This window comes from Seriola dumerili, unplaced genomic scaffold (assembly GCF_002260705.1).
Source record: "Seriola dumerili isolate Sdu_G_001 unplaced genomic scaffold, Sdu_1.0 BDQW01000138.1, whole genome shotgun sequence".
Taxonomy (NCBI): Eukaryota; Metazoa; Chordata; class Actinopteri; order Carangiformes; family Carangidae; genus Seriola; species Seriola dumerili.
The window spans coordinates 18,762,847-18,772,131 of NW_019174393.1; the positions used below are offsets into that span (position 1 = coordinate 18,762,847).

The window sequence follows — 9,285 nt, forward strand, 5'->3', positions numbered from 1 at the left end:
GGCCCAAAGCTCTCGTTCACCCCGTGGCTCCATGTTAAGTTAATTGATACTTATCTGTGCCCCAGGTATAAATATGATGTGTGTATGATAATAAGAAGAAATCTTATAATCCCTGTTATTCAAAAGTAGAGTTGCACCAATGGTTGTATATTTATCTCTGAGATATCTGCCTTCACCCCAATACAAAGGAGGTGGATGGAACTCAGTTCATGCTCACCACATTTTAAAAGCTCCATCGTCCCATCGTCTCAAGAACACACAGAGGCAGTTTGTATAGGAACTATTTCTTTGTTGTAAAGCAGTTCCAATGAAAACTGTGTGCAGTTTGCTCTGTGAGTTACCCAGAGTTAACAGGGACACTGTTTCTGGAAAGACATATTGCTTTTAAAGGTGTGAGCAGTACCAACAGTTCACCTCTGTTGTACCCCTTGTTGGGGCCCTATGGTCCATCTAGAGCTGTGGTTCCCAACCTGTGGGCCGACAGAACAACAATTTTGGTCAAAAGATGTAATTAAAAAAAAAAAAAAAAAAAAAAATCTAAATAAAGTTTTGAAATGTTTTAAAGTGAAATGATCTTTTTTCTTGTATTAAGGCCTATCACTGTGATATGGCAGGAATTATCATGTTGTTACCAGCAAGACCACCTTGTTTGCTATCTCAAGCTGTGTCCCAATGCAGGGGCCACATCCTTGGCAGGATGTGGTCTTACGGCTCTTCGTAGCCGCCGTAGACCGCGAAGGTCATACCGAAATGAGACGGTCTGATCTACAGAGAGGATTTCAGCTTTACGCACCAGCTGTACCTGCCCTTACTGTTGCGTCATAGTCAAGCGTGGCTCCTGTCTGTGACGCAGTTGGCCTTTGAATGCAGCCTGCGTAGAATTGGGACACAGCTTCAGTCTTGATTGCACACTAAGAGATCTCATCAATGGCAGACACTGGAGTATCTAAGTGGATAGCTGGTTAAAAACAGGAAGAATAAAATAAAAAAGAAACAAAAAAAAAACAAAAACGAGGCCGATTTTCAAGTGGGTCATTAGTTGGAAAGGTTTGGGAACCACTGATCCATTGGTCCAATGTCAAAATCTAGTTTTAATACTGTTAATATTATAGTTGATATTAACCTTGTATTGTGCATATCCTTAGATAAATTAGTGGTTAATCTACTTATAATCAAACTGAGTTGGGGCATGGGGGGCGGGGGGGGTCAACAGGGGCCCACAGCTCTTATTTTGCCCATAGGCCTGTTAGCAGGTTAATCCAGCCCTGCAGATCAGATGTATGGAACACTGGAGTATTGGAGGGAAAAAAATCTCAATTTATCACTAGAAGTAATTGAGGAAATATGTATTTTTATCATTTGGATGAGGGGAACCCTTGAAGTTGGGCCTATTTAATATATTCAATAAGATTTAGTTTTCTCTTTCAATCTTAATTTACTTACCAATAACTGTGCAAAGTCAATTAGCCTCCTTCTCCCGACAATAGTGGGGAAATAATTGGTACATTGTTGTTCAATACCTTTCATGTGGGCTGTTTGTTGCTAGTCTTCCTCTCGGGTCATCACTAAGTGTGCGGACGCAGAGGTTTGAGTTGTAATTCGGATTTAATTGGGATTTTCCCATTTCAAGCGCAATTCAGACGCGCAGCACGACTCCACTTTCCCGCCATCACCACATCAGTCACACGGCTCTCCCCCCCCAGCGCCCCAGGCGGCCCGGGCTCTAGGACTGGGTGACGGCCAGGCTGTTGACGTATCCGTGCGGACACATGTCATTCTCGGACACGCAGTGGCTGAACTGGGCCGGGTTGCTGCCGCCGGCCAACCTGCGCACCCCGCGCACCGCCACGCACTGCTCCACCAGCTCCAGAGACTTACACACCAGGAAGAAGATGTTTTTAAACATGAACACCGACACCGGCATCTTGTAGACGTACACCTGGAAACACCTGACCACCAGCAGCGGCGCGTTGACCAGCAGGCCCGTGGAGAAGCGGGCCCACAGCCACCGACACCGCAGCTCGGACGCGGTCAGCTCGTAGAGCCAGATCACCGGCACGGCCAGGGCGACGAAGTACACCGTGATGACGGTGTACTTCAGGTACACGGTGGGAATCTCGTTCCTCAGCAGCATCTCCAGCAGCGTGAAGCTGTCCAGCAGGTCCAGGCAGGTGCTCATGAAGCAGCTCTGGGAGTGGTGCCGCGTCGCCCCGTTCAAATCTTCAATGATGGAGTTGATGAGGCAGAAGAGCAGCGGCGCGGAGAGCAGCGTGATGATTTTGAAGCCGGTCACTCCGCACGGGACCTTCAGCGCGATCAGGTCCAGGATGGAGGTCTCCAGGATGAGCACCACCTTCGGCGTGCAGGCGATGACATATATGAGCCAGGCCAGGTAGGCGTAGGTGAACTCCCCGAGGTTGCAGCCGAAGATGGAGCTCTTCTGGTGGAAGCCGCAGGCCCGCTCCCTCTTGCTCCGCGCGTTCTTCATGAAGAAAATCCCCCAGCCCGAGATCACCACCAGGTCCGTGGCTATCCATGAGCACCAGTACAAGTCGGTGAAGATGATGAGGTAGAAGTCCAGAATGCCTCCCTGGAAGATGAGGAGGAGGAAGCAGAGCGCCTTGTACAGCAGGCTTCTCTTGGATTTGTGCGCCAGCAGGGGAGCGGTCTGCATGAACTCCCCCGATGTCATGATGCAGGTGGCGGCCGCGGATGAGGAGACCAGGGGCTGGATGCTGCCGCTCTCCTCCGGGATGATACTGCCGCTGGTGGTCTGGGTGTCCCGCCTCCTGCTCAGCTGCCCGGCTTCCGGCGAAGATGAGTCGGGGGAGTCTGGGCAGTAGCTCGCTTCGTATCGGAGATAGTCGGCCTTCAGATTGTCTTTCCCAGTTTCAGAGATCATTGTATTTCTGCGGTCGCCTCCCTTTCTCTCCTTTTCTGCCTTCCTGATGCTTTAAAAGGTGGAGAGACAGAGACATGCGCAAAGAAAGGCACGGACTTTATCTGATGGAATGGACTACAGCGGCTTCCATAGCCTTATTTACTATTTCGTTACACTGTAACAATCACATATTTCCATCAGCATGGAAAAATTCAGTGTCTATTACTTGGAGTGGATCCAAGAGGATTTAGACTCTTAATCACACCATCTGTTCTGTTACAGTAAGGTCTATATGCACAAACATGTCTACTATACAGGATAATAAAATAAAAAAGAGGAGAGAATAAAGAAATATATATAGCCTTTATAAAAAAAAAAAAAAAGTGACTTACAATGACAAAGAAAAGTGTCAATGATTTCCAGTGGTAAGAAAAAGTCAGGGAAGCCTTTGGAATGACCTGGTTTTCTGCATTAATTGGTCCTAAAATATGATGTGATCTGAATTATCTTAAATATTAAACATTTACAGCGCATGTGTAAAAAGTAAGAGAAACCTTGATTCTTTACTAATAACTCTTTAATTAACTTAAACCTCCTTTGGCTCCAATAACCTGGCACCAGCTCTTCCAGTAGCTGCTGGATGACTTGCACAATGTGCAGGCCTTGGATGGTTCTTCCTGATAGAGCTGCTGCAGCTCAGACATGCAGGATATGATGTCTGGTGCCTCTTCAGATCAATCCACAGCAGCTCTACTGGATTAAGGTCTGAACTCTGACTCCAACAGGTGGATTTCTTTTGTTTGAAGTTATTCTGTAGTCGACTGATGTTTATCGTTTAGGGTCATTGTCCTGCAGCATCACCCAACAACACCAAGGTAAATACATTGCCATACCACAACAAAAATAATAAAGCAAAGGTACCTAAGACATCTTACGTTATTAATGCATCCAAAGTAAATAAAGAATCTCTAAACCTTCGCCGGGGTTCTGCTTATCCTGTTAACAGAATACTTAAATACATGATCCAGTTTATATTACTAGGCTACATCTGCTTCTAAATTAAACAATTTACCTTACTTACAATATTTCAGGTAAATAAAACCTCATAAATCAAGGTTCATTGTGGGAAAATGTAATTTGAAAGAAATAAAGAATAAGTAATGTCAAACAACATGTTAGTCTCCAACAACTTGCAGATGTGGCAGCATGGTCTCAAAGGGATTTTGATACATACCCAGTGCTTTTGTAACCCCACCCCACCCAATCTCCTCCACTGTCCTCTCTACACCCTTTCCTTTGTTTCTATACATAAAACAGTTTATTTGCATTTAGCTTGAAGGGCGTCCGCTGTAGTTTTACCGTGGAAGTCAGTGGACATATCAGATAGTAGAACGATGCAGTCTGGCGATGCCTCCAACCTCCAGCCCTGTGAAGGAGGCTCCGCTGATCTGTGTGTGAGGATTAGATGTAAGTGTGAAGCTCCCTCTGCTGGAGATGTGGTGGGAGGCAGATCATTTCTATACAGAGTCCCAACAACTCCTGGCAGGAAGTCTTCACTCCTGAAGACCGAAGCGTCTCTCTGCCCTCCACCTTGTTGAGCAGAGAGATGATGTAAAGGTAAGATTTTCATCAAAAATAACCAGGGGAGGATGATAGAGGACCATCCCAACATTCGTCCTGAAACAAAAGCATTACACAAGACGAGACAACATCTGCCCACAGGAGATCCAGCTGCCCCCCCACACACACACACACACACACACACACACACACTGTTGGTCCTGTTGAGAGCAGCTGTTATCATCTGTCCTCAGTCTCTCTAGTTGCATGTGCTGCAGACAGCTGACCCACTGACTGTTTGTTTTCTTCCAGGTTCTTCATGCGCTGCCTGGATGACAGTGTGTTTTTGTGCATTTGGTTTTTGACGTGTCGTTGCCGTTCAGAGACCGGAGGGTTCGGTTGAAGCGAGGTGTGCAGGTGTGCGGAGTCCTCAGTCTGTATCACTGCTGTCAGTGGGGGCTCATTGGCAGGTCATCGTCTGGCCGGGGTGGTAATTAACACAGACACATGTCGAGATCAAGTGAGTCAGTATCTGACATCCTAAACTGTGTCCAGTCGTTAAACACTGTGTGTTTTTCCTCAAAGCTCCATATTTTAATTCATGAACAGGCTGCAGAGAGCAGGAAGAGGGAGCAGGAGAGCAGCTCCATCATCATCTGACTCCTTCAGACCGCTGCTGACCCGTCACCCCGGAGCCACAGCCCCCAGCCCTGAACCTCGACCCCACAGGCCAGACCTGGAGGTGAGTACTACAGGCGCTGGTTTTCACCTGCCTCCTGCTTTGCTATTGGTCAGAACCTTCGGTCTCTGCTGCGTCAGTCTGAAGGCTGTAGCTGAACCAGTCTGACCTCCCTCCTCCTCCACTGTCTGTCTCTCTCTAATGTTCAGGAAAGAGCAGCAGGAGAAGGGGCAGCAGGAGATCCAGCCCAGACCCCTTGACGTTGAGTATGATGACGTCATGTCCTTGCCCCTCTTGCCCTCCCCCTACAGCCCCCAGCCCGATGGTCTCCCACCCACTGCTTTTGATGTAGTGTCGGACATGCTGACGGCCTGGCTGACCGAGTCTCCGTTCAACCGGGAGATGTGAGGTGCAGCGCTTCATGGCTGGGCCAGCAACAGTAACACACACACACACACACATACACACACACACACACACACACACATTCTGTAGACAAGTTTGACCTTTTTTTTAGCTTGTAAATAAGTTTTCTTAAAAAATAAATAGATAAATAAAAACTAGATAAGTTTTAACACTTAAGTTTGATAATAAGTTTTACCTCTTTTTATTCTGTAAATAAGTTTTCATTCTTTCATGTCCTTAGTTGATTGATAAGTTTCCTTTTTCAAAAAAAAGATATTTGGTAGATAACTTTCATTCCTTCTCAGTTTACAGGTGAGTTTTTACTCATCTTAGTTTTGTATACTTTTTTAACTTTTTGTAAGTTTCTAACTAACTGTTCTTTCTTTGGTAAGATCAGTTTTAACGCTTTAAGTTTTTATAAGTTCGTTGGTAAGTTTCCTTTTTCAAAAACAACAATCTTTTAGTTGGTAGATGTTACTGTTTGATACTGAGTTTATTGATCAGGTTTAACTCTTTACTTTGTTATTAGTTTGTTTATAAGTTTTAACTCTTTCATTTCTTCTTAGTCAGTGGATAAGTTTCATTTTTTTAAAAGAAAAAACACTTTTACTCTCTTCTCAGTTTGTATATTAGTCTTAACGCTTTCATTTTTTATCAGTTAGTTGGTAAGTTTACTTTTTCAAAATTTTTTATAACTCTTTCAGTTCCTCTTAGTTTGTAAATAAGTTTTAGCCCTATTTTCTTATTAGTTTGTAGTTAAGTTCAAAATCTTTTGTTAACGCTTTCATTTCTTCTAAGTTTGAAGTCTTATGTCTAGAAGGTTCAACTCATTTTGTGACGTAGATAAGTTTAAACTCTTTCGATTCCTATTAATTGATTGATAAGTTTCCTTCTTAAAAATCTTGTAGTTGGTAGGTAACTCCTTCATTTCCTCTCGGTTTGTAAATTAGTTCAAACTCTTTCATTTCTTATCAGTAAGTTGGTATTTTTCCTTTTTCAAAAGAAAAAAATCTTTTAGTAGATAACTCTTTCATTTCCTCTCAGTTTGTAGATAATTTTGAACTCTTTACTTCCGTAGTAGTTTGTAGTTTAAAATCTTTTTCTTATGTAGATAAGTTTTAAGTATTTCATTTCTTAGAGTTGGTTGCTATGTTTCCTTTTTCAAAAACAAACAAACAAACCAAAACATTTTTCTTACATGCTAGATAACCATCGTTTCCTCTTGGTTTGTAGATAAGTTTTAATGCTTTCATTTTTTATTAGTTGGTTTCCTTTTCAAAAAAAAAGAGAAAAATCTTTTAGTTAGTAGATAACTCTTTCATTTCTTGTAGATGATGTTTAACTCTTTTATTTCTTAGTTTTTAAGTTTTCAGTCTTTTATTCATCCTTTCATTAGTTAGTAGAAATGTAGAAAAAAAACAAAAAATTCTCCACAAACTCACAACAAAATAACCTCAGTGTGTAGATGGTACATTTGTCTAAATATTAGACTAGACACTTACTTTGATAAACTTCTTCAACATATCTAAAAAATGTATTTTCAAAAAAAAGTAATGGTGAGCCTGCACCTCTTTTCTTGAAAATAAGCAGAAAATGTAAAATCATTTCATTTCACCAATGTGATTAAAAAACATAATATTTAAGTATGAAGTATTTATTGAGATATTTAAAAATAAAGTGTTATATAAATATTTCTATTTTTAATAATGTTCTAATCTATTGAGACCAAATTGTTAGAACTTCACGACAGGTAAAGGGTTTTAGAGATGTTTTCTCCTACAGTTCGTATGTTGCTATAATGACAGACTACTTTGGTAAAGTTACCATTTTGCACTAAATGGATTTTTTTAAATGAATGATATCAGTAAACATTTATTAGGTGTCTGAAGTGATTGCATGTCACACTGACTCCACCCACTAGAGGTCAGGAGTGCCAAGTTTCAAAGTCGCTCTGATGATGTTAATTTACTGTATGAATCTCGCAGCCTGACCTGACCGGAGCGACGTGAACTTCTCACGTGAACACAACATATAATTTCATAAAGATCTTAAATAGTCCTCCAACAGTTATAAAGATGCTCGCAGCTCATAGTTATAGTATCAGTACTTCATGTGTTTTTTAAACTAATTTCATTTGATTAAATCCTTGTGATCAGCAAAACTAATTAAGGTTTCTCTTTGTAGTTTGTTTTCTAACGCTTTGAGTTTGCAGCAGAAGGAAACAGCTTTATGAGGGTCTGTAGGGAACTTTCCATTTGATTCCTTTCCCCCGGGTTTTTCTTTTTAGAATTTAGTCTGTAATCATTACTGATGAATCTTTTTAATTTGGTTATATCTTAATATGTTATCTGATGAGCATTAGAAAGAAAGGGCAAGAAGCTGTAGAACCTTGTTTGAAAGATGGTTAAACTACATCCCTATATGAAACAGTAACAACATTGTCAAAGGGTTAGTGAGCTTAAAACCTTCCTGATGAGTTCTTTCCTTCAATTATAAAATGTGAACATTATAGAGGATTCAACACATTTAAAGTTGTTATAACACAACAAATAAAGTCTAGAAACCTTTTGTTGTTACTCTAGCCTTTTCTTTTTCAGTATCCACATTTGTTTAATACAAGAATATCACAGACCTCGTGAGTTGACCCCACCATAACTCACATCCACTTTCTGTTTGGCTCAGGTGTGTGTGTGTGTTTGTGTGTGTGTGTGTGTGTGTGTGTGTGTGTGTGTGTGTGTGTAAATTTCAATTTTAAGATTTTCTCCCAGCTGTTGATGTTTTGAAACTTTTGAAAGCTTGAGCTGCTGAGTTGAGAGGAAATGATGAATTTAAAAATGATTTGGGAGAGCTAATGTAGTTTTAAAGCAGCGTGCAATTATTTTATTTCACCTAGCCGTTAAATACTTCACTGTGTTGACTGGCTGTTTGGTGCCGGGCAAGTGTTCATCAAAGCTTTTTCACTGAAAACACTGCTGTTAAGAGTGGAGTTTGTGGGCAGATAAAACCAAACCAAAGACCTCAGACAATAAAAAGCTCAGTGGAACAGAGGGGAACTGCAGATGTGCTGATAATTCTGTTTGTGACTGCGATCAAAACATTTCACATTACCGTATTTTGATCCACAAACAGAAATATTCAGACTGACTCAGTTAACTAAGAATTTTAAAGGAGCTGTTTTATTGTCGCTACATAGCTAGCGTTAGCATTAACAGCTGTTTGCTTACCAGTCTAGAAGAAACGTTGTGAGTTCCGCATCAAATTTTATTCCTTTACTCACCAACAGCTGTCTCCAGGAGGGGAAAGCAAACCTCTTGTGTTGCTTCTATTTCTGTCACTATTTTCTTCTACTGAGGTTAGCATGCCTTTCCGATACTGAGTCACTGTAAGGTCCAGTCTGCCTTGAAGAAGTAGCGCAGCTCAGGGGACGTATTATAACCTCCTGTCTTGTAAAATAAACAATGGCTAAAGCTCTTGGCGGGATTGGTAATTAAACAACAGTTAAAGTTAACGCTGGCTTGCAAAACTTACACATGTCTCCTTTAAGGGAGCACAGATTCTCAGATTACTCTGTTATTCAAACAGACAAGACACATAAAGATTCAGACTCCACACAGAACACAGATTGATAATAAACTTTAATTTCATGTTAAGATGGATGGCTGTGGAACATAGAAAACACACATTTCAGTATTAACATATGCATTCCAATGGAGTTCAACAGGTTGAGACCAGCTATTAGGAGTCAGTAGATGAGCATCTT

At 41.5% G+C, this 9,285-nt stretch overlaps 1 protein-coding gene across 1 annotated transcript; it reads right to left on the reverse strand.

The window, feature by feature from the left end:
- Positions 1–1,723: 1,723 nt before the first annotated feature.
- On the reverse strand, positions 1,724–2,902 carry tmem121b (transmembrane protein 121B). The gene has a single exon (XM_022749173.1). It carries the CDS (start codon positions 2,900–2,902, stop codon positions 1,724–1,726), a length of 1,179 nt encoding a protein of 392 aa, XP_022604894.1.
- Positions 2,903–9,285: the final 6,383 nt, after the last annotated feature.